Consider the following 26889-nt stretch of genomic DNA (forward strand, 5'->3'; position numbering starts at 1 on the left):
GCTGCGTAGGCGTGGCCGATGGGGAAGAGAACCTCAGCCACGTTCGCCATTACGGTTTTTTTTCTCTTCTCTTCTCTTTGTGTTTTTCCTTGCGAAAAGGCAAAATACATTGGCGCCAATTGAATAATTGGCCATTAAAACTAATAATTTATCAAAACGTTGGCAGATCCAGCAGCCTCCGCATTCTTGCCCTGGACGAGGAAACAAAGAAGAAGCACCGTTTCCTCAGCAATGTTGTTTATGAAGAGGTGCTAACGAGATAAAGGTGTGTACATGGAGACAATTTTTATTATTATTTCTTTATAGAAGAAAAATTGTTCCAGAAATAATTTATCAAAAAAAGTGCACAACTTTTTTTTTGTTTCCAAGTGTCAAAACGTTGTGGCCTTTGGAAGTGTTAACAAATTCAGCTCTACTAAACATGCTTGCTAACAAAATACATCTCATTTTGGTGGTATGCTTTGCAAACTATTTTATTTTTAAACTATTTTCAAACTTAAACAAATCGAACATGGAATACCTAATGACACTGCACTATCAGGTCTTGGACAAATCCTACCCTGTCGCCTCACCGTGGTGTAGGAGTGGCAATGGTTAATGGCAGCGAATGTCATGGCTAGCAAAGACAGGGAGGTAAACTTGATTTTGATTTGGATTATAATTAACTCTGTGTGTAAGTATCACCGCAGTTGTTACTTCAATGCAAGCGATAATTCGTGGAATTTATGTGAACATTCCGTACGGGCACGCACTACTTCCGGATCGTGATGACTTACTGTATTCTAATAATTTCTCGATTTCTTATGCGCATTTATAGATAAACACAATGCCCCAATCCAGTCGTTCTTTACAAGAGCGAAGGAACGGCCTGTGTGGTTGTTTGAAAGTTTTTTTTTTTGTATGTATGGCCACGCACGTACGGCCACGCACGTACGGGCACGCGAGAGCGAAGGAACGGCTTGTGTAGTTGTTTCTGGCAAGCGGTTTTCAAGTATATATTTATTTATTTTTGCATGTACGGCCACACACGTACGGGCACATGAGAGTGAAGGAACGGCCTGTGTGGTTGTTGTTTCTGGTGCACGGTTTGAAATTTTTCTTATTTTTTTTTGGTTTGCATGTACGGCCACGCACCTACGGGCATGCATCTATGGGCACGCACCTTCGGGCATGCACGAGTAATTCCAAACAACTCACTGAACTGGAAAACGTGAGGGACTGGAATATTGTGCAGCAAATAGTTGAAACTTGTAATACCCTCCCCGACCTGGAGGGGATGCTACACGATACACATTTACACGGAGAATTTGTGTCCCTCCCCCTTCAAGACCAACAAGAAAGATAAAAACACCCCGACACATTGAGTGGGCTCATGCTGATCATGTGTATCAAGTCTGGATTGTAATGAGCACAGAAATGTAGGAGTAGCGCGACAAACACACAAACACCCGTCCGTGAATTATACTAAGGATTATGTTGCACCACCGTCGTTTTTCAAAGATTGCAAGGCACTGCATCAGATGCAGTAACGGGGGGGGGGGGGGACTGCATCAGATGCAGTAACGGGGGGGGGCACTGCATCAGATGCAGTAACAGGGGGGGCACTGCATCGGTGGCACAGTCACACCCCGAGAAAATGATGCAACCATGCAGTCCCAGGCTTCAAATGAAATGATCACGATGACTTATCACTCTCAGCTGTCACAACGGAGGGGGGGGGGGCGTGTTTGCCAGGATGTTTGAGTGTATTAACTTTGTCGCAAACAACAAATTACTTTTGGTGTAGAGGAGGCGCGTTTACATTTGCGCAGCCGACTCTGGGTTTGATTCGCGACCGAACCAAAGTCGAACCTCCAACAGACGTCAAAGGTCCACAGAATCAGAAAAAAAAATTTTAATTTAATTTTTGATGTTATGATATTGATTTTGTATTTTTTTATTTTTATTTTCCCAGTAATGAACAAAGAACGAAACGTAGTTTTGAATCCTCCTGTTCGGCCCTCGGGGGGGCGCACACCTTCAACAAGCTGAACAGTTTGCGTTTTGTATCCCACTGGTCGGATGGACCCGGATCCGGGCTGGAACCAAAATCGAATCGGCTTGTTCTTTTCACTGAACGAACTCGTCCACATTGTTTCGTTCGAATCGGTCCATCACGTTTTGACATATCGTGCTATGTATCGTGATGGTCAGATCTCTCGATGGTGAAGAATCGGTTAATAGATCAATAAATTATCGTGTCCGGATGTACAGTGCAAAGGCAGATCTGTACATGGATGTTTATTACTGTACCATATGGATGGGACTATCCTCACAATGTACATGTGGTGAGTGAATGATGTAGAGAAGGTTAACTGACACTGTCTGAACATAATGGTACAATCTCCAGGCTCCAGGGCAACGGGACTGTACATATTGAACATAACTGTATAACCGTTGGGTACTAGTACTGTATGTATTGAACATAACTGTACATATTGAACATAACTGTACATATTGAACACAACTGTACATATTGAACATAACTACATATTGAACATAACTGTATAACCGTTGGGTACTAGTACTGTATGGATTGAACATAACTGTATAAGCGCTGGGTACGAGTACTGTATGTATTGACCATAATTGTAGAACCGTTGGGTACGAGTACTGTACATATTGAACATAACTCTACATATTGAACATAACTGTATAACCGCTGGGTACTAGTACTGTACACATTGAACATAACTGTATAACCGCTGGGTACTCGTACTGTATGTATTCAACATAATTGTATAACCATTGGGTACTATTACTGTACATATTGAACATAACTGTACATATTGAACACAACTGTACATATTGAACATAACTGTACATATTGAACACAACTGTACATATTGAACACAACTGTACATATTGAACATAACTGTACACATTGAACACAACTGTACATATTGAACATAACTGTACATATTGAACATAACTGTATAACCGTTGGGTACTAGTACTGTATAAGCGCTGGGTACGAGTACTGTATGTATTGACCATAATTGTAGAACCGTTGGGTACGAGTAATGTACATATTGAACATAACTCTACATATTGAACATAACTGTATAACCGCTGGGTACTAGTACGGTACACATTGAACATAACTATAACCGCTGGGTACTCGTACTGTATGTATTCAACATAATTGTATAACCATTGGGTACTAGTACTGTACATATTGAACATAACTGTACATATTGAACACTGTACATATTGAACATAACTGTACACATTGAACACAACTGTACATATTGAACATAACTGTACATATTGCACATAACTGTATAACCGTTGGGTACTAGTACTGTATGTATTGAACATAATTGTATAACCGTTGGGTACTGTATGTATTGAACATAACTGTACATATTGAACATAACTGTACATATTGAACACAACTGTACATATTGAACATAACTGTACATATTGAACATAACTGTATAACCGTTGGGTACTAGTACTGTATGGATTGAACATAACTGTATAAGCGCTGGGCACGAGTACTGTATGTATTGACCATAATTGTAGAACCGTTGGGTACGAGTACTGTACATATTGAACATAACTCTACATATTGAACATAACTGTATAACCGCTGGGTACTAGTACTGTACACATTGAACATAACTGTATAACCGCTGGGTACTCGTACTGTATGTATTCAACATAATTGTATAACCATTGGGTACTAGTACTGTACATATTGAGCATAACTGTATAACCGTTGAGTACTAGTACTGTATGTATTGAACATAACTGTATAAGCGCTGGGTACGAGTACTGTATGTATTGACCATAATTGTAGAACCGTTGGGTACGAGTACTGTACATATTGAACATAACTGTACATATTGAACATAACTCTACATATTGAACATAACTGTATAACCGCTGGGTAATAGTACTGTACACATTGAACATAACTGTATAACCGCTGGGTACTCGTACTGTATGTATTCAACGTAATTGTATAACCGTTGGGTACTAGTACTGTACATATTGAACATAACTGTACATATTGAGCATAACTGTATAACCGTTGGGTACTAGTACTGTATGTATTGAACATAATTGTAAAACCGCTGGGTACTAGTACTGTACATATTGAACATAACTGTTCATATTGAACATAACTGTATAACCGCTGGGTACTAGTACTGTATGTATTGAACATAACTGTAGAACCACTGGATACTAATACTGTACATATTGAACATAACTGTATAACCGTTTGGTACTAGTACTGTATGTATTGAACATAATTGTAGAACCGTTGGGTATTAGTACTGTACATATTGAACATAACTGTACATATTGAACAAAACTGTATAACCGCTGGGTACTAGTACTGTACATATTGAGCATAACTGTATAACCGCTGGGTACTCGTACTGTATGTATTGAACATAATTGTATAACCGTTGGGTACTATTACTGTACATATTGAACATAACTGTACATGTTAGCATAACTTATAACCGTTGGGTACTTGTACTGTATGTATTGAACATAATTGTAAAACCGCTGGGTACGAGTACTGTATGTATTGAACATAATTGTAAAACCGCTGGTACTAGTACTGTATGTATTGAACATAACTGTATAACCGCTGGGTACTAGTACTGTATGTATTGAACATAACTGTATAACCGCTGGGTACTAGTACTGTATGTATTGAACATAACTGTATAACCGCTGGGTACTATTACTGTACATATTGAACATAACTGTACATATTGAACATAACTGTATAACCGTTGGGTACTTGTACTGTATGTATTGAACATAATTGTAAAACCGCTGGGTACGAGTACTGTACATATTGAACATAACTGTATAAGCGCTGGGTACTAGTACTGTATGTATTGAACATAATTGTAAAACCGATGGGTACTAGTACTGTACATATTGAACATAACTGTATAAGCGCTGGGTACTTGTACTGTATGTATTGAACATAATTGTAAAACCGCTGGGTACTAGTACTGTATGTATTGAACATAACTGTATAAGCGCTGGGTACTAGTACTGTATGTATTGAACATAATTGTAGAACCGTTGGGTACTAGTACTGTACATATTGAACATAACTGTACATATTGAACACAACTGTACATATTGAACAAAACGGTATAACCGCTGGGTACTAGTACTGTACATATTGAACATAACTGTATAACCGTTGCGTACTAGTATTGTATGTGTTGAACATAATTGTGTAACTGCTGGGTACTCGTACTGTATGTATTGAACATAACTGTATAACCGCTGGGTACTCGTACTGTATGTATTGAACATAATTGTATAACCGTTGGGTACTATTACTGTACATATTGAACATAACTGTACATGTTAGCATAACTGTATAACCGTTGGGTACTTGTACTGTATGTATTGAACATAATTGTAAAACCGCTGGGTACGAGTACTGTATGTATTGAACAGAACTGTATAACCGCTGGGTACGAGTACTGTACATATTGAACATAACTGTATAACCGCTGGGTACGAGTACTGTACATATTGAACATAATTGTAAAACCGCTGGGTACTAGTACTGTATGTATTGAACATAACTGTATAACCGCTGGGTACTAGTACTGTATGTATTAAACATAACTGTATAACCGCTGGGTACTAGTACTTTACATATTGAACATAACTGTACATATTGAACATAACTGTATAACCGTTGCGTACTAGTATTGTATGTGTTGAACATAATTGTGTAACTGCTGGGTACTCGTACTGTATGTATTGAACATAACTGTATAACCGCTGGGTACTCGTACTGTATGTATTGAACATAATTGTATAACCGTTGGGTACTATTACTGTACATATTGAACATAACTGTACATGTTAGCATAACTGTATAACCGTTGGGTACTTGTACTGTATGTATTGAACATAATTGTAAAACCGCTGGGCACGAGTACTGTATGTATTGAACAGAACTGTATAACCGCTGGGTACGAGTACTGTACATATTGAACATAACTGTATAACCGCTGGGTACGAGTACTGTACATATTGAACATAATTGTAAAACTGCTGGGTACTAGTACTGTATGTATTGAACATAACTGTATAACCGCTGGGTACTAGTACTGTATGTATTAAACATAACTGTATAACCGCTGGGTACTAGTACTGTACATATTGAACATAACTGTACATATTGAACATAACTGTATAACCGTTGCGTACTAGTATTGTATGTGTTGAACATAATTGTGTAACTGCTGGGTACTCGTACTGTATGTATTGAACATAACTGTATAACCGCTGGGTACTCGTACTGTATGTATTGAACATAATTGTATAACCGTTGGGTACTATTACTGTACATATTGAACATAACTGTACATGTTAGCATAACTGTATAACCGTTGGGTACTTGTACTGTATGTATTGAACATAATTGTAAAACCGCTGGGTACGAGTACTGTATGTATTGAACAGAACTGTATAACCGCTGGGTACTAGGACTGTACATATTGAACATAACTGTATAACCGCTGGGTACTAGTACTGTATGTATTGAACATAACTGTAGAACCGCTGGGTACTAGTACTGTATGTATTGAACATAATTGTATAACTGCTGGGTACTAGGACTGTACATATTGAACATAACTGTACATATTGAACATAACTGTATAACCGCTGGGTACTAGTACTGTACATATTGAACATAACTGTACATGTTAGCATAACTGTATAACCGTTGGGTACTTGTACTGTATGTATTGAACATAATTGTAAAACCGCTGGGTACGAGTACTGTATGTATTGAACAGAACTGTATAACCGTTGGGTACTTGTACTGTACATATTGAACATAACTCTACATATTGAACATAGCTGTATAACCGCTGTGTACTAGTACTGTATGTATTGAACATAACTGTACAACTGCTGGGTACTTGTACTGTACATATTGAACAAAACTGTACATATTGAACAATACTGTATAACCGTTGGGTACTAGTACTGTATGTATTGAACATAATTGTGTCACCGCTGGGTACTAGTACTGTATGTATTGAACATAATTGTGTAACCGCTGGGTACTAGTATTGTATGTATTGGACAGAACTGTATTATCGCTGGGTACTAGGACTGTACATATTGAACATAACTGTATAACCGCTGGGTACTAGTACTGTATGTATTGAACATAACTGTAGAACCGCTGGGTATGAGTACTGTACATATTGAACATAACTGTATAACCGTTGGGTACTAGTACTGTATGTATTGAACATAATGGTATAACCGCTGGGTACTGTACATATTGAACATAACTGTATAACCGTTGGGTACTAGTACTCTATGTATTGAACATAACTGTAAAACCGCTGGGTACTAGTACTGTACATATTGAACATAACTGTATACCCGCTGGGCACTCGTACTGTACATATTGAACATAAATGTACATATTGAACATTACTGTACATATTGAATATAACTGTACAACCACTGGGTACTAGTACTGTATGTATTTTACTTAACTGTAGAACTGCTGGGTACTAGTACTGTACATATTGAACATAACTGTAGAACCGCTGGGTACTAGGACTGTTCATATTGAACATAACTGTATAACCGCTGGGTACTAGTACTGTACATATTGAACATAACTGTACATGTTAGCATAACTGTATAACCGTTGGGTACTTGTACTGTATGTATTGAACATAATTGTAAAACCGCTGGGTACGAGTACTGTATGTATTGAACAGAACTGTATAACCGTTGGGTACTTGTACTGTACATATTGAACATAACTCTACATATTGAACATAGCTGTATAACCGCTGTGTACTAGTACTGTATGTATTGAACATAACTGTACAACTGCTGGGTACTTGTACTGTACATATTGAACAAAACTGTACATATTGAACAATACTGTATAACCGTTGGGTACTAGTACTGTATGTATTGAACATAATTGTGTCACCGCTGGGTACTAGTACTGTATGTATTGAACATAATTGTGTAACCGCTGGGTACTAGTATTGTATGTATTGGACAGAACTGTATTATCGCTGGGTACTAGGACTGTACATATTGAACATAACTGTATAACCGCTGGGTACTAGTACTGTATGTATTGAACATAACTGTAGAACCGCTGGGTATGAGTACTGTACATATTGAACATAACTGTATAACCGTTGGGTACTAGTACTGTATGTATTGAACATAATGGTATAACCGCTGGGTACTGTACATATTGAACATAACTGTGTAACCGTTGGGTACTAGTACTCTATGTATTGAACATAACTGTAAAACCGCTGGGTACTAGTACTGTACATATTGAACATAACTGTATACCCGCTGGGCACTCGTACTGTACATATTGAACATAAATGTACATATTGAACATTACTGTACATATTGAATATAACTGTACAACCACTGGGTACTAGTAATGTATGTATTTTACTTAACTGTAGAACTGCTGGGTACTAGTACTGTACATATTGAACATAACTGTAGAACCGCTGGGTACTAGGACTGTTCATATTGAACATAACTGTATAACTATTGGGACGAGTACTGTATGTATTGAACGTAACTGTATATCCGCTGGGTACGAGTACTGTACATATTGAACATAACTGTACATATTGAACATAACAGTATAACCGCTGGGTACTAGTACTGTATGTATTGAACATAACTGCACATATTGAACATAACTGTATAACCGCTGGGTACTCGGACTGTACATATTGAACATAACTGTATAACCATTGGGACGAGTACTGTATGTATTGAACATAACTGTATATCCGCTGGGTACTAGTGCTGTACATATTAAACATAACTGTACAACTATTGGGTACTAGTACTGTATGTATTGAACATAATTGTGTAACCGCTGGTACTAGTACTGTATGTATTGAACAGAACTGTATAACAACTGGGTACTAGGACTGTACATATTGAACATAACTGTACATATTGAACATAACTGTATAACCGCTGGGTACTCGTACTGTATGTATTGAACATAACTGTAGAACCGCTGGGTACTAGGACTGTACATATTGAACATAACTGTATAACTGCTGGGTACTAGTACTGTATGTATTGAACATAACTGTAGAACCGCTGGGTACTAGTGCTGTACATATTGAACATAACTGTACAACTGTTGGGTACTAGTACTGTATGTATTGAACATAATTGTGTAACCGCTGGGTACAAGTACTGTATGTATTGAACAGAACTGTATAACCACTGGGTACTAGGACTGTACATATTGAACATAACTGTACATATTGAACATAACTGTATAACCGCTAGGTACTAGTACTGTATGTATTGAACATAACTGTAGAACCGCTGGGTACTAGTACTGTACATATTCAACATAACTGTACATATTGAACATAACTGTAGAACCGCTTGGTACTAGTACTGTATGTATTGAACATAACTGTATAACCGCTGGGTACTAGTACTGTACATATTGATCACAACTGTACATATTGAACATAACTGTATAACCGTTGCGTACTAGTGTTGTATGTATTGAACATAATTGTGTAACCGCTGGGTACTAGTACTGTATCTATTGAACAGAACTGTATAACCACTGGGTACTAGGACTGTACATATTGAACATAACTGTATAACCGCTAGGTACTAGTACTGTATGTATTGAACATAACTGCAGAACCGCTGGGTACTAGTACTGTACATATTCAACATAACTGTACATATTGAACATAACTGTAGAACCGCTTGGTACTAGTACTGTATGTATTGAACATAACTGTATAACTGCTGGGTACTAGTACTGTACATATTGAACACAACTGTACATATTGAACATAACTGTATAACCGTTGCGTACTAGTGTTGTATGTATTGAACATAATTGTGTAACCGCTGGGTACTAGTACTGTATGTATTGAACATAACTGTATAACCGCTGGGTACTGTACATATTGAACAGAACTGTACATATTGAACATAACTGTATAACCGTTGGGTACGAGTACTGTATGTATTGAACATAATTGTGTAACCGCTGGGTAGTAGTACTGTATGTATTGAACAGAACTGTATAACCGCTGGGTACTAGTACTGTATGTATTGAACATAATTGTATAACCGCTGGGTACTAGTACTGTATGTATTGAACATAATCGTATAACCGTTGGGTACTTGTACTGTACATATTGAACATAACTGCACATATTCAACATAACTGTACATATTGAACATAACTGTAGAACCGTTGGTTACTGGTACTGTATGTATTGAACATAATTGAATAACCGCTGGGTACTAGTACTTTATGTATTGAACATAACTGTATCACCGCTGGGTACTCGGACTGTACATATTGAACATAACTGTACAAATTGAACATAACTGTACATATTGAACATAACTGTATAACCGCTTGGGTCTAGTACTGTATGTATTGAACATAACTGTATAACCGCTGGGTACTAGTACTGTACATATTGAACATAACTGTACATATTGAACATAACTGTATAACCGCTTGGGTCTAGTACTGTATGTATTGAACATAACTGTATAACCGCTGGGTACTAGTACTGTACATATTGAACATAACTGTACATATTGAACATAACTGTATAACCGTTGCGTACTAGTATTGTATGTGATGAACATAATTGTGTAACTGCTGGGTACTCGTACTGTATGTATTGAACATAACTGTATAACCGCTGGGTACTAGTACTGTACATATTGAACATAACTGTACATATTGAACATAACTGTGTAACCGTTGGGTACTAGTACTGTATGTATTGAACATAATTGTAAAACCGCTGGGTACGAGTACTGTATGTATTGAACATAACTGTATAACCGCTGGGTACTCGTACTGTACATATTGAACATAACTCTGCATATTGAGCATAGCTGTATAACCGCTGGGTACTAGTACTGTATGTATTGAACATAACTGTATAACCGCTGGGTACTAGTACTGTACATATTGAACATAACTCTACATATTGAACATAGCTGTATAACCGCTTGGTACTAGTACTGTATGTATGTACTAGTACGTCACCTAAAGCTCGGAAATTGAAAACTTGGTGCTAACCTTTTTTTACCAACAAGATGCAGTTGATGTCTACCATAAGGTGAGTTCTATTTGAAACATTCCGTTATCATTAAGGAAGTAAAACTATTATTTTTGGTACCCAGACTAAATGCATGATCAAAATTTGTGTCTTCATGCATGTACTACACAGTACTGTGTAATATCACTTGACAGGGAATTTCTGTGGAGTAGTCTATCGTTACACCTAAAACATTGTATTGAATCATTTTATTTGTTTCATGCAGATGAAAAGAATTATAGTATGATAGAAATCAGAGAGTGTATGACACTCCTTCCTATTGGTACATGTATGCTGTATTTGTATAAAAGGTTCCTTTTTTGTGTGTGTCATGTCATTCCTATATTGTGATATGCTAGTATACATTCATTATTAATAATAGCAGACATTTTAAAGTGCCTTTTCCATTGGATACAAAGTGCTATGAGATGTCATCCCTGGTTGTCATAGGAGATAAAATATATTACCAGGCTGCGACAGTACAAGTGCAGTGCACATCTAGGGATAACAAAATAAGTTAGTCTTCAAGTCACATATTACATGGCAGTGAATTTCTGTGGAGTAGCCACTATAATCATCATTTTCCTCTCGGGTTTCCTTGTGAGATTTTCTCTGCCCAATACAATTCCTACATTCTGGCACCCCACAATGAGTTGATTCATCCGTAATTTAACTTCACAGGTATCAATATGTAAACATGCTATAGAGTACTGTGATTGTGATGTGTTATAGAAATTGCAGAATCATGTGATGGCATATCCTTCCCTCAATGCATCTTTAATGTCAACACATCACTTTTTAAATCTCTTTTGATTAAAACGTAGCAACCTGATTTATCATTTCCAAGCAGCTATGTGAAGTACGTTTCACATTCAAAAAGAAAACAATGTCCATGACATATTTCTGTCATTACAGATAATGGATGTGGTTTGCATCATTTGCAAAGAAACATCACCTGCTACGGTTGAAATTGGGGAGAAGGGGCGGAGGACACTTGTGATGTCAAGTTTAGAACGTGGTGATGGCTTCCATGAGATGTTTCAGAATGCAACACCACTACGAATCCATGCTGTTTGTCGCAAGAATTACACAAGGAAATGTTCCATAGTGTCTACAAAAAGAAAATCATCCTGTCTTGAAGAAGATGAAGATGTGACTCAATTACGGTCGACTGCTTCAAAGACATTCGATATAAAGAATGATTGTATGTTCTGTTCGGATCCTATCACGCAGGACACTAAAAACCCTTCTCGTAGGAAAGATTCAGTAAGCAGTGTTCAGACCTTAGAGTTTCAGGCAACAGTATTGGATCGTGCAAGAGAGCGAGATGACAAGTGGGGCAATGATGTCTCTGATCGTGTGCAACATGCATATGATCTGGTTGCAGCTGAAGCAAAATATCATCGAGCATGTGTCCAATCCTTTCTCAAGAAAAAGTACGAGGGAGTGTCAACTGAAAGTATTCGCCAGGAAGCATTTCAGAAGCTATGTGAGTTTCTTGATGATAGTGATGAATGCCAATACACAGTTCAAGAGCTTTCAGACTACATGGCCACGCTTTTGGATGGAAACGAGGGATACTCAATGAAGCATCTGAAACGGAAGCTCAAAGAACACTATGGTGATGATCTAGTCGTAACCAGCATCAGTGGAAAGTCGAGTGTCGTGAGTTTCCGTGACTCGGCGCACAAAATACTTCATGAAAAGTGGAGCAGTGATCAAGTGTCAGACGTTGAGAACCAAAGCAATTGTATAATAGATATGGCTGCTTCCATCATCCTCAACGATATCAGACTGACAGTGTACAACCGCGAAGAGTACTCAACATTAGATGGAACTGAAAATGGAGACACATTAATACCGAGGTCCCTAAAGCGTTTTGTACATAACGTAGTGGACGGCAAAGGCAAAAATGATCCGGTTACGAACAGGAAATGCACCTCAATAGCACATGCCATCATCTCTGCTAGTAGGCCCAGGTCATTCGTGTCACCGATATTGTTGGGAATAGCTGTGTATATACACCGAAAGTATGGATCTCGTGAACTCATAGACATCTTGAGCAGCATGGGCTTTGCTGATGACTATAAAGAAGTGCAGCGGTTTGAACAAGCTCTCATGTCAAATGATGAACCATCCTATCACCTAGGTGGCTTTACCCAATTTGCGTTCGACAATGCCGACTTCAACGTGGCCACAGTAACTGGTCACAACACTTTCCACAACATGTGGAATGTATTCTATTGAGTTCCTTCTATTTCAAAACATATATTTAGACATCTAAAGTGCGTTTTGGGGAAACCTACTTGCAAAGTTAAGAGAAAAACATGAAATGGCGGCCATTTTGGACGCCATCTTGGATTGCGGAAAACGCTCAAGGAGGATTCATGAGGACTTTTAGTATGTTATTTCACACACATTCCTGGACCTTTCCTGAAAAAATCAGCTTGTTACCAAAAATGTCCAAGTTAAACCCTAATGCTCTTGGACTACAGCTCCAATTCCCGGTATCTCTGTCATTCACTCTGCCAATAAACAAGATACAAGGACAAATGCTGCACCAAGCAGGGCTCTATCTAGCCCAACCATGTTTCACGTGGCCAGCTTTATGTCAGACGTTCCAGAGTTGGAACTGGAACGAGTTTGTTCATATATGCATGTGATGCAGGACGAACCAGGAATGTAGTAACCAGAAGTTCTCGCATAAAATAAGCCTGATTCAATGAGTGAGTAACAAAGGCAACAATCTCCAATCCGTTGAAGACGGGTATCCTTCTAGTCAATGTATACTAGTAAAAGGTAGTGTGTGTCAGTGTGTTATTGTGTGTGTCTCGTCCAAAACTCTAAAACCATGAAACCTATCGGCCTGAAATTTTGTTTGCATGCTAAGAAATCTCCAAGGAAGTGCATGAGTGAAAATTGGGTGTTTGGGTTCATTAAAACACCCCTTTTGAAGATGATAAACGGCCTTATTTTATTATTTCCTTTATCAGGCTCTTCCTCGGCCACCTCACTTTTTGGGGTCTTAAGGTAACATTGCTGGGGTCTGAAGCCGCCATGTTTTTTGGCCTGCTCAACAATGCGTCGATTTGAAACAGGCTACAACGACTTCTTAATGATTGTTTTTTTTTTCACTTTCCTCACTCATATTATCAAATGCCTGTTCATCATAGCTATGAATCGCTGGGTACATTGCAATGCTTATAAACGTCTTGAGACTGCAGCATTCATGGCATTATTTCATTTCGCACATGCATAACCTCGAGAATTTCTTAAAGTAAGCAGAATTACAAAATTTAAGCTCCAGAATATAATTTGCAAGCAGTTCCAACTCCTAGAAAACTGTTCGTTTGTCCAATTCGGACATATTTGACATGATGGGTGTCTCCAGCGTCCCCACCCCCTGCTCTCCAGCATTCGCTCTCTGTTGAGGGGACTAGCATGTACGAATCAGATTTGGAGTGAGTGGACCGGTGGGGTGCAAAGGTCGCTGCATGTACAAGCATGCATGCATGCAGGCAGACCTTTGCCAGGAAGATAGCGTGGGTTTTAAATGCTTACGCACCAGGTCTCACAGTATCCGTGTGTGTGTGTGTGTGTGTGTGTGTGTGTGTGTGTGTGTGTGTGTGTGTGTGTGTGTGTGTGTGTGTGTGTGTGTGTGTGTGTGTGTGTGTGTGTCTGATTGGTGTCCACATATGTGGGTTTCAGAATGTGGAATGGAGTCCTCGAAGGGTAGGCTCAAAGTATCCAGATTCATTTCAGTAAGGGGTTACAATTGATGGACCAAGCTGTGAAGTTTTCTGTTCTCAAAGTTTTGTGCCGAGGGCTCTCTTCAGGATCGTCACTGAGCCCCAGACATCTTCCAACGGTAGTTTGTTTGTAGTAATATTCCCAGGGATTGTTTTTACGATCTCTGTGAGATTCTTTGTCATCATTCCCGCAGCTCAAACTATCACTGGTACAACTTTGGCATTCTTCAGCTTCCAGGATCTTTTCACTTTATTCTTGAGGTCTTGGTATTTGGTCATTTTCTTGATTTCTGTATCGTTGGTCCAAAATCACTGGTATCAACACCTTAATTAGCAATGACTTCTTCTCCTTTTTGTACCTAATTATGATATCTGGTCGCAACGCTTTTTTTTGATGTTCACACTCAATTGGATCATGAGGTCATATGTGAGCGGTATTTCCATGTTTTCAATTATTGCTTTTGGTTCATGTTCCCACAAATTCTCTGGAACTGGAATATCAAAGTTGTTGCAGATGTGGCAGCAGATTACTTTTAAAAATCTGCTGTGTCATTGTGTACAGCTGTTCTGAAATGAGTTCTTTTTTTTTCTTTTTTGTGTTCAGTCATTAAGCATAACATATCATTCTCTTTGCTAACCCCACCTCCACCCCTCACCTTTCTATCTTTTTTCCCCCCCTCCCCTCCTCACTCTCACACTTTCTCTCTCTTGCTCTCTCTCTGTCTTTGCGTCTCTCTCTCTCTCTCTCTCTCTCTCTCTCTCTCTCTCTCTCTCTCTCTCTCTCTCTCTCTCTCTCTCTCTCTCTCTCTCTCTCTCTCTCTCTCTCTCTCTCTCTCTGTCCTCGCACCCCTCCCTCCTGCAGTGTATGGCAACATTTCATGAGGCATCGCTCTCCTTCCCTCTTCCTAGCTTCCTCTCCCCTCCCTCCGTGCTTTAGTCCCCCCCTCCCCTCCCTCCATCCTCTCCTCTCCCCACCCACCGTCCTCTCCTCTTCCCTCCGTCCTCTCCTCTTCCCTCCGTCCTCTCCTCTTCCCTCCGTCCTCTCCTCTCCCTCCGTCCTCTCCTCTCCCTCCGTCCTCTCCTCTCCCTCCGTTCTCTCTTCTCCCTCCGTCCTCTCCTCTTTTCTCCCTCCGTCCTCTCCTCTCTTCTCCCTCCATCCTCTCCTCTCCTCTCCTCTCCTCTCCTTCCGTCCTCTCCTCTCTTCTCCCTCCGTCCTCTCCTCTTTTCTCCCTCCGTCCTCTCCTCTCTTCTCCCTCCATCCTCTCCTCTCCTCTCCCTCTGTCCTCTCCTCTCCTCTCCCTCCGTCCTCTCCTCTCCTCTCCCTCCGTCCTCTCCTCTCCTCTCCCTCCGTCCTCTCCTCTCCCCTCCCTCCGTCCACAATACTTGCAAAATCCATGAAACAAATTTGACCTCAAAAGTAATTGGTGGTTGACTTCAATGACCAAATATGCAACTCCTTCAAATTTCAAGTCAATGGGATGAAAATTGAGGATTTTAGAAATCTCACCTAAGTTGTTGACCTTTGGCCTATATTGACCCTTTGGCCAATTTGACTTCAAAAGTAAATTGGTAGTTGAATTCAGTGCGCTAATATGAAAATCCTGTTTATATTTCTTGTCAATTGGATGAAAATTGAGAATTTTAGAAATTTGATAAGTTTGTTGATCTTTGGCCTATGTTGTCCTTTTGAGAGGAATAAATGAGTGGAGGTGAGCAGTGATTCTGGATTTTGGGAATTTCACCAGGTGAGAGAGATGGTGGATTGCGTGTGCCCTGCAGAAACCTGGGGTGACAAAGCACGGAAAGAGCAGAGGGTCAAGACCAGGAAGGAAGCGGTAGAAGACGGAGAGACCACCGACCTGTCTACAATGGGAAAGTGATAGGCCCATCGATTCAGCTTCAGCGCTGGAGATTCCAACGATCTTGAAAGCCTTGGCTTCCATGTCATCAATCTGTGCAAGGTGTGAGGCAGGGGAGGCAGCCCAGAGGGGAGAACTGTCCTCCATCAAGCTGCGGATGAATGCTTTGTTGGTGTACAAGAGTTCAGGTGTGCCAAGAAGTACTTTGCATGATGCCGAGTCAGCAGCTGGCTACTTAGAAATGTGATTTGTCCAAGAAAGATCATGGCCGATAGTGACACCCAAGAATTTGAATGACTGAATTCCTTCAAGAGGATTGTTGAGAATGTAGATGGGAGGGTTTGTCAGACAGTCCTTTTGGAGTGATAGAGTGAGAGAGTGTGAAAGTGAGGGTGATTGTGAGATTTGTCAGCATTGAAATATATATTCCCAGTATTTGACTGGCTTGTGATTCTTTGTAGAGACAGAGACCCAGAGAGGAGGAGGCTGCTGCCTGCCTTTCTGAAGGATGAAGGATGTCATGGCTGAGGGTGGAGTCATAAGCAAATTGATAAATGGGATTTTCCAGAGAGTCACAGAGATCGTTGATTGAAAATTATGAATAGCACGAGGTCCAGAACACTGCTTTGGGAGCACTCCAGCCTTGATAGGAAGAGGAGATTAATGGATTCCTTTGAGAGCCACCAGTTTGAGACGAGAGCAGAGGAAGTCAGTAACCCCAGAGTGTAGTTGGCCTTGGATGCTACAGGCAGAGTTTGGAGAGCAAGGCATTGTGCCAGACTGTATGGAAGATGTGATCATCCCAGCCAAGATGTGCTACTCTTGTCGAATACGAAGTCTGAGAGCAAATCTGGGAGAGATTGAGCCCCGTGAGCAGTATTTCCACCATGATTCCAATGACGATGTGAGCATTGCCTGGCACTGAACATCTTGAGCCGAAACTCCTGAAGGACGTTTCCTTTTTGTGCGTTAACACATTTTATTTTTTGTTTTGTTCCGTGTTTTATAACTTCTGTGCGGAGTTACTTTTTAAGATTCATAACCCGTATCCCTTGAAATTATTAAATAATAATGCATTACTTTTGTGATGAGTCCAGCATTGTGATGCAAAGGTAGCACAGTTACCTTTGATCTGTGTAACCTGGGGTTGATTCTTTGCCTGACCATAACCTGTTGGATTGGTGATTCACAGGCCGGATGTTGCATCACAAAGTGCACCGTCCATAGGCAGGACGTCAGGCTCCATGTACCATCTGCCAGCATTAATTGATGGATGTTATAAATCCCACAGTGTTTTTTTTGCAGTAGAGCCAAGTTATCGCCAGTATCCTGCTGACCAAATGCCAAGTCGAATATCAGGCCTTTGCAGCTGGTTCGTGAAAGACTTGGACCAAAACCCTTCTTCGGCCGACCCCACAAGGTGGGATTAATTAGAGCCATTTTGTTCTTGTATTATTTGACTTCTGCAACAAACAACCCGTGTGAGTCAAAATCACAAAATGCCAGTCGTACGAGAGTCTTGACAAGAGGAACGGTCTTGCAGATGAATATTGCTGAAATACTTGCAAGTTTTTTGTAAGTTATGTATTTATTAAGATTTGCCAATATTTTGGAGTAATGCATGTTTTACATATAAATACCTCGGAGAGTGTTGTGATCAAAGCTACAACACCAACCACACCTTGTCTGGGAAATAATCGTGCCTTCTGGAAAAGAATGAAAATCCCCTTCCAGATTGCGTTCCCTGATATGTACATTTGCTGGTCAGTCAAGGCAGGAATTGTTCAGGGTGCCGGTGATAGCTCGCATACTCTTCGCAAATGACACCTTGGGATATTTAACGTCCATTGACTAATGCTCGCAGACAGGACGCCAGTTTAACGTCCATCTGAGGGATGCTGCACACATTGATGCTTCACCCTATCTACAAAATACCAGGATGACAGTTTATAGCTTCTAGCTGGGATAGGAACCCAGGTTGGTGTGCGCACCTCTGGGGTCGAGGCTATACTGCCATCCCATTACTTCAAATATATGACACATCTTCAGTACCATGCCTGGTGTTGGCTTGATGCTTAGGGTGGTGGGCTTGGGATCCTAGGATCCTGAGTTCAAATCCCACTCAGCTGTTAAATTAATACCAGGTGGGGTTGACTCTGCCTGTCATCCTTCCGAGGTCGGCAAAATGAGTACCTGCTTGTGGGTATCCTGTGTCGGAGTGGCGACCCGTCCGGGATTGTGCCCAATCGCCCAGGAGACTGCTTAGGCAGCACGAACGCTCTGCACAGAGAATGGTCCCAATGGATGGATTCATAACCAAGCTGTGAAAATGTTTTGTAAGACTACAATAATGGTGTACCCTTTACCTTCTGATAGATTATATACACACCCTGGGGTTGAGGTCGACTTTCTGGAATCCTTTCAATTGTCTTGTCAAAGTTCCATTATCAATGAAAGAGGATCCAACTGTTAAGCTATCATCTTGTTGCTCGGAATACAAATGAGTTTTTTTTTTTTGTTGGAGAAGATGTTAACATCCATTGTGCCATTTGAAAACATTCGCTTGTAGGTTTTGAAAGTTTCGTGCCTTTAGAAAAGGGATGATCTTTTCCTATGTTTCGGTCAACTTATCTGTTAGAAGGAAAACTTTATTTCCTTGCTCAAATGGCCCGGTCTCTTCCTGCTTTGTGACAGATGAGGGTAAATTGTTTATCGTTGGGTAGTGAGATCAGACAGCCATGAAAGGCGAACTGTTCTCTGTGCTTTATTCTGTTTGAAAAGCAGCTTAAATGCATCAAAATGTACGAAAACATGGCTAAATATTTTTTTTAGTCCCCCACACTCCCCCAGCCTTCTTATATTGCATAATACCCCCACCTCCCCCACTCTTTCTATCCCATCCCAAATTTCTTTCCCTTCTTTCTGCACTTCCAAACCCATCTCCTTCCGCTATCTTTTATCAATCCATCCAACCCCACTGGTCTGCATGTCATGGTGTTTAAAAAAACGAGTTTTGCGACTTGCACATGAGAACAGGCAAGTTTGAAGCAAGAGTGGAATCGGTGAAGATCATGTTTCTTCGAGCAAGCAGACTGCATTTGGAATGAGGAGTGGCTTCATCTTTGCCATGTGTCCAGCAGTGCAGTGAAACTGCAATCATGAATAATACACAGTTCGTACAAACTGCGAACTGACGATTCGTACGTGGAAAAGTCGATTTAGTGGAGCACTATGCCTTCCGATTCATCACAAGTTTTTATATTGGTTCACGAGTCAGTAAGTGACCACTATATTAGTTTTGGGTGTGTGTCTGTCTGTCTGTCTATCCCGAGCACAGCTCCGTGGGTTTTGATCCGATCCTGATAAAATTTGGGTGGGAGGTTTATATCATGATGTAGTTGTGTTTTCCTGAGAATAGGCGTCCTGCGCCCAAAAAACATGTGTTTTTAGGGGGTAGCCGGTTCCAAGTTACATCTTCTCCGAGGGGATTTGTCGAATCTGGCAGGGGTTTCAGTATTTGGTTAGCCCAATGGCACCTGCATAGCCCCACGGAGCTCGATTTTTCATTTTCGTCACAAGGTCACAAACTTTGAAAATGTCAAAAAAAATCAATAAATCGGGCATCGAGCTCCGAGGGTTTTCAACTGTTTCGAATGAAAGTTGGTATGCAAGTAGTGCTTTTCGAGTACTACAACTTTCATCATTTACGTTTTTCCTGATTCCTGCCAGTTTGCCCGTGGCATCCCCTCGAAGGTCAAAAAATAAAAAAGGCGAACCATGTACATTGCTCGTGAACCATCGCCGTCTCCAGACTTGTATCCATTATAAATCCGTTCTCATGTCCAGTTCGAACACATCGCTGTCTCGAACAGTCCGCAACTGGCCATACAAACGGAAATTCCTAACGTTGTCGAACCCACGGGAGGGACAGCTACGAGCTCATACCACCCCCTCCAGCAGTTGGTGAAGATGTTAGTTGCACGCTGCAGCTCTTTCGGAATACCACCTCGCACACCAATCTTGCAACTAGCACACATCAGTAATCATTAAACTAAAGTCTCATCCCGAGCAATTGGGTTCCATAGCAACCGCCAAACATTGCACCGTTCTTTGTATTTTACAATCACCCATGTACAAAGCATTCAAAGCAGTAGGAATGGCTTTCAATAATTTACATCACCACCTCCACACCCTTTCAATAGCCCATGTTTTATCACCCAATCTTCCTTTGCTCCTCACTGGTGTTTAATTTTAAAGAGGGGGAATTCAAAGTTCAAACAAGACAGACAGTTAGTGCTGAAGTAAACTAACTCTTTTTGACAAAGTTTGACTTTGGCTAAATTCATGTTGAACAAATGGAGAGTCATGGAATTGTACTCGTTTGTTCAGCATTAATTTGAACAAAGCCAACTTAAACTACAGGAAAGCGGTTAGGGTGGTGTTGGCTTTGCAGTTAGGGTGGGTGACTTGGGATTTTTGGGTTCCGAGTTTGAGCCCCTATTGCCGTTGAATCAACACCAGGTGGGGTTCACTCAGCCTGTCATCCTTCCGGGGTCCGTGAAATGAGTACCCGTGTACTGGTAACAGGTGCATTGCATCAGCGGCACAGCCGTGTCCTCAGCCATTTACGTCACCCTGCAGCCTTGTGCTGCATAAGGAGGAGGAGAGACAGACATGATCTGTTCAGAGAAGCAAAACTGACTTCACATGGCATTCCATGTTTTGTTTTTTTTTTGTTTTTTAAACCACTTAGTTACATTGTGAAAAGGAAATGGCAAACTAGTCAAGTGTAGGATATACATTTCCAGAAAGCATGGACATCCAACAGGATTAGTAAATCTCGTTTTAGCCACAGGGCAGTGGCTCAGCTTTGTCAAAGCACATGGCAGTCTGCATCAAAATAGCAATCGTTTAAAAGGTTGTCTCAGGAGTACCCACTTCAGCTATAAACATCCTTGGAATTGGAGAACTAGTCAGAAATTCAAGCTTCAAAAAATGATGCACGAGCAAATAAAAGGCAACGAATCACTGCAGCAAGTACAACATTTATTTTTCAAACATCACAATTGGAGAGGTGAAAAGGCAATGTCAAAATGGAAAAGAAACATTAATATTCCTCTCCCTCCTCTTCTCCTTCTATGGAGTCAACTCCAACCTCTTCATAATCTTTCTCCAAGGCAGCGAGATCTTCACGAGCTTCAGAGAACTCGCCCTCCTCCATGCCCTCACCCACGTACCAGTGCACAAATGCACGCTTTGCATACATCAGATCAAACTTGTGATCAAGACGAGCCCAAGCTTCAGCAATTGCTGTGGTGTTGCTGAGCATGCAAACAGCACGTTGGACCTTGGCAAGGTCACCCCCTGGGACCACAGTAGGTGGTTGATAATTGATGCCAACTTTGAAGCCAGTGGGGCACCAATCGACAAACTGGATCGTACGCTTGGTCTTTATGGTAGCAATGGCCGCATTCACATCTTTCGGGACGACATCACCACGGTAGAGCATGCAGCATGCCATGTACTTTCCATGGCGGGGATCACACTTCACCATCTGGTTAGCTGGCTCGAAGCAAGCATTGGTAATCTCAGCGACTGACAACTGCTCATGATATGCTTTCTCTGCCGAAATGACAGGTGCGTAGGTGGCCAATGGGAAATGGATGCGTGGATAGGGCACAAGGTTGGTTTGGAACTCCGTAAGATCGACATTGAGTGCACCGTCGAAGCGGAGAGAGGCAGTAATGGAGGAAACGATCTGCCCAATGAGGCGGTTCAGGTTGGTGTACGATGGGCGTTCAATGTCTAGATTTCTGCGACAGATGTCATAGATGGCCTCGTTGTCCACCATGAAAGCACAGTCAGAGTGTTCCAGTGTCGTGTGGGTTGTCAAGATGGAGTTGTAGGGCTCCACTACTGCAGTTGACACTTGCGGTGCAGGATAGATAGAAAACTCTAGCTTAGACTTCTTGCCGTAGTCAACAGACAGGCGCTCCATAAGAAGAGATGTGAAGCCTGAACCCGTGCCTCCTCCAAATGAGTGGAAAATGAGGAAGCCCTGCAGACCTGTGCACTGATCTGCCTGTAATGACATGGAATCAGGTGGAGGGAGAAAGGAAATCAGATAGCATGGTTCATGTCAAAAATAATTTCAACAAATGGATTCGTATTCTGAGAGCAAATTACTGCTTGCTTTAAGATAAAGCATTCCGATACTTAAACATTCACGTTGACAGGGGCTCTTCTTAAACATCCTATAGCTTCAAATAAATAATATGCATATTATGTTCTCCAAGTAAAGGAAGAATATACAATTTGTTTTAGCAATGCATCATTACATCTCAGAAACATCAAAGCTCTTCTGAAAATGACAACTATTTCCCTAAATCCTTATCCATTCTCAATAGAATCGCTCAAACGTACCAGTTTACGAATGCGATCCAGAACAAGATCTACGATCTCCTTCCCGATGGTGTAGTGGCCACGAGCGTAGTTGTTCGCAGCATCCTCTTTGCCAGTTATCAGCTGCTCGGGGTGGAAGAGCTGCCGGTAAGTCCCAGTGCGGACCTCGTCTGCAATACAAAAAGGGACAGTTTTTTTTTTTTTTTAAATAAGGAAATAAAATATAATATTCAGTTGAACTTGCACGACGATCGTGAACACAAGGCAAGTTGTGGGTCGAATCTCCAAGGAACCAACTGTTGGCCAAGCACACACAAGGGGCATTCAGCTTTGCCACACCCATAAAACAGAATGACTGAGACACAAAATTTAGCATTCAGTGCACACTCACCCACAACAGATGGCTCGAGATCGACGAAGACGGCTCGTGGGACATGCTTGCCGGCACCAGTTTCACTAAAGAACGTGTTGAAGGAATCGTCTCCGCCGCCGATGGTTTTGTCGCTGGGCATTTGCCCATCAGGTTGGATTCCGTGCTCAAGGCAGTAGAGCTCCCAGCACGCATTGCCCATCTGCACGCCAGCTTGGCCCACATGTATGGAGATGCACTCACGCTGCACACACGTGGAAGGGTAGGACAGGGTGAAATAGGATGGTCGGGAAGCCATAATTTTGGGGCTTCAATACATAATTATAAAAAGGCAATGACTTTATTACAAACCTGTGCAAAAAAAAAACAAATATAAAAATCCACAATTATCAAGATTTACTGCAGTAGCTTTTAAAAACATCAATTACATCAATATTTACAACAAACCTTTACAATAAGCCAAGGTATGAAATCCCAAAGTGCAAATGAGAATCAATGAACTCGCTTAGACAAAGAGAAGCCATTTGCACCTGCCACACCCATGTGCTAAAACAAAAAATTTCCACCCCCCAATCTCAAAACAAAACACTCACCATATTTAATCCTTAGAACTGGATTGCTTAGAGGGATAAGAAGAAGCTTTCGGAAAGCAGAACCGGCCCAACGTTGCCTTGTCTACCTCCGGCTCACACACAAACGTTATGCGTTGCAGTGAGACCCCAGGAATGGATTTCCACAGCCCCCCTGCGCCTCTTATATACGCGCTTTGACGCCGGATTGGGGAGCCCTCTGTCATTGGTCAATTTGAACGTAAGTCGTGACGTAGACATCCCCTGCCCCACCCTTTTCACCCTGCCCGTTATAATCATCGCACTGTACGTCGGCTTCCACCGAAAAATGAAAACGCCATTTAAACCTCCCTCACGTTAACGACGTCACGTCAGATTCCTTTATTTAGTCTTTTTTTTTTTTTCTTGCCACTCGAGTCGTTGTTTTTTTTGTCAGGGTTGAGCAACGATCGCACTGTTTCCCCACCCACTTCACTCATTTGTGCCGCATTTCGAAGGAGCACAATTAAAAGCATTCCTCATTCCGCAATGTCTCGATCGACTGTTTTGTGATGCATTATTCTTCAAAGGAGGTTTATGAAGACGTCGTGTCTGCGTCACACATTCCCCCACGACAGAGACAGAGACAGAGACAGAGACAGAGACAGAGACAGAGACAGAGACAGAGACAGAGACAGAGACAGAGAGAGAGAGAGAGGCAGAGAGAGAGGCAGAGAGAGAGAGGCAGAGAGAGGGAGGCAGAGAGGGAGGCAGAGAGAGAGAGGCAGAGAGAGAGAGGCAGAGAGAGAGAGGCAGAGAGAGAGAGGCAGAGAGAGAGAGGCAGAGAGAGGGAGGCAGAGAGAGGGAGGCAGAGAGAGGGAGGCAGAGAGAGGGAGGCAGAGAGAGGGAGGCAGAGAGAGGGAGGCAGAGAGAGGGAGGCAGAGAGAGGGAGGCAGAGAGAGGGAGGCAGAGAGAGGGAGGCAGAGAGGGAGGCAGAGAGGCACCCTTTGTTCGCCTTTCCATACACTGTCCCACTGGCGCATTGCGGGTGCGGTGCCTGGGTACCGAGGAGAGCCACTGGGACCGTGAGACCGGGTGCCACGGTCATCCAGCCGAGAGGGAACGATAAAATCGGTTGGCCCAGTTATAGGGCTGAACCAGAGTCGGAGAAGTACAACAGTTTCTGGCGGAGAGAATCTCCTGCGATCTCACTCGTGCCGCATGATGTGTCTGAGCAAGCGATTGTCTGGCACTCCCTGGAACCCCTTCCCTTTGTTCTTTGCCGCTCCCATTGCGCAAATGCAAAGCGAACCACGGCAAAGGTGGGGGGGGGGGCGTTGGGCTCACAGGATATGTCAGTGCGTCTGTAATAAATATATATATATATATATATATATATATATATATATATATATATATATATATATATATATATATATATATATATATATATTGGTTCACGGGCACCAGCAGTGACCACTATTTTCGTTGTTTCTGTCTGTCTGTCTGTTTGTGACTCTCTCCAGAGCATAGCTCCTTGACGTTTGATGCGATCTTGATGAAAATTGGACACAAGCTAGATATCATGGTCCAGTTGTGTCGTTTTGTATGAGGGGCATCCCACGCCCCTTGTGGGCGGAGCCACGCCAACTTGAACTTTTTATTCCTTTGTGTCTGTCTGTCTGTCTGTTTGTGACTCTCTCCAGAGCATAGCTCCTTGACGTTTGATGCGATCTTGATGAAAATTGGACACAAGCTAGATATCATGGTCCAGTTGTGTCGTTTTGTATGAGGGGCATCCCACGCCCCTTGTGGGCGGAGCCACGCCAACTTGAACTTTTTATTCCTTTGTGTCTGTCTGTCTGTCTGTTTGTGACTCTCTCCAGAGCATAGCTCCTTGACGTTTGATGCGATCTTGATGAAACTTGGACACAAGATAGATATCATGGTCGAGAACTTTGTGTCTTTTTGTATGAGGGACGTCCCACGCCCACTTGAACTTTTTTATTTTTATTTTTTCTCGATTTTTTTTTCTCGCAATTTCATTTCCTCGAAGCCGTGCGTAATGTCTATAAGTACGACATATAAAAAATCCGATTTGATTTGGTCAATTTTGACGGAAGAGATAGGTTTTTACGGGAGGGCTTCCCCAAAAGCTTCCACTAACTCAATTGTACCTTTTGTGGAATTGTTCAATAATGTCCGCGAACCATCGTCGCCTCCCGGCTTGTATATGTATATGCTTTTCATCTGCTTGGTGACAGCATTTGACTGACAATCATGCACTGCTCGATGCTCTTATGAATTTGCAGCCATGACGTCATCTTGATTGTCCAGGTCATAGAATTTCAATAACTCGATTTGTACAACACCCAACTGCTTAATGACAACGATGATTCCTCTTGGTTGTGATTGGTGGTGAAACACAATGTGTCCATGTTGCAGATGGCACTTGTGGGTACAAAATGCAATCTGGACTCACAAATCAACAGTTCAAAGTGCATCATTGGCCAGTATTTAAGCCGAAAGGTTTCAAAGTCACGAAGTGGATGAAACGGCGATGTGTTGCTCTGATAAACCTCGATAAGGATGAAAGTTTTCATGTGCGACGGAAGTCTAAGGGGTCTAAAGGGAATTTGGGTTGATTGCATGACCAAATGTGACAGCATTTGACTTTGACATTCTTGCACTGCTGGAAGCCCTTCTGGGTTTGCAGTCCTGATGTCGTCATTTGTTGGTCCAGTTGTAGTTAGGGTCTAAGGGGTTGAAAGCATCTAATCTCTC

At 41.5% G+C, this 26889-nt stretch overlaps 3 protein-coding genes across 5 annotated transcripts in view; 2 read left to right on the forward strand and 1 right to left on the reverse strand.

The window, feature by feature from the left end:
* The first annotated feature begins 1293 nt into the window (after window positions 1-1293).
* On the forward strand, window positions 1294-15399 carry LOC147030948 (uncharacterized). 2 transcript variants are annotated; one of them, XM_085875545.1, is made up of 3 exons: window positions 1294-1418; window positions 1955-2327; window positions 12093-15399. In XM_085875545.1, the coding sequence occupies exons 2-3, from the start codon at window positions 2277-2279 to the stop codon at window positions 13422-13424; spliced, it is 1383 nt and encodes a 460-aa protein (XP_085731671.1). In that variant the 5' UTR covers window positions 1294-1418; window positions 1955-2276; the 3' UTR covers window positions 13425-15399. The 2 variants fall into 2 exon arrangements, with proteins under 2 accessions (XP_085731671.1, XP_085731670.1); XM_085875544.1 differs by lacking the exon at window positions 1294-1418 and adding an exon at window positions 1738-1869.
* An 856-nt stretch (window positions 15400-16255) lies between these two features.
* The window catches only part of LOC147030949 (dnaJ homolog subfamily B member 6-like), a 115624-nt gene continuing 104990 nt past the window's right edge, over window positions 16256-26889 (forward strand). The window contains exon 1 of one of the 2 annotated variants that reach the window (XM_085875547.1): window positions 16256-18205. The gene's annotated coding sequence lies outside the window, so the exon portion shown is untranslated. Of the gene's footprint in view, window positions 18206-25410; window positions 25428-26889 lie in introns of those variants that run through there. The other variant, XM_085875548.1, reaches the window with a different exon arrangement.
* LOC147030950 (tubulin alpha-1A chain) lies at window positions 21811-24340 on the reverse strand. Its single transcript, XM_085875546.1, has 4 exons — window positions 24151-24340; window positions 23579-23801; window positions 23209-23357; window positions 21811-22867 (listed from the first exon to the last, which is right to left on the reverse strand). The coding sequence occupies exons 1-4, from the start codon at window positions 24151-24153 to the stop codon at window positions 21893-21895; spliced, it is 1350 nt and encodes a 449-aa protein (XP_085731672.1). The 5' UTR covers window positions 24154-24340; the 3' UTR covers window positions 21811-21892.

Source organism: Eptatretus burgeri, chromosome 3 (genome assembly GCF_056783735.1).
Source record: "Eptatretus burgeri isolate ZD-2024b chromosome 3, Ebu_testis_v1, whole genome shotgun sequence".
NCBI lineage: Eukaryota > Metazoa > Chordata > Myxini > Myxiniformes > Myxinidae > Eptatretus > Eptatretus burgeri.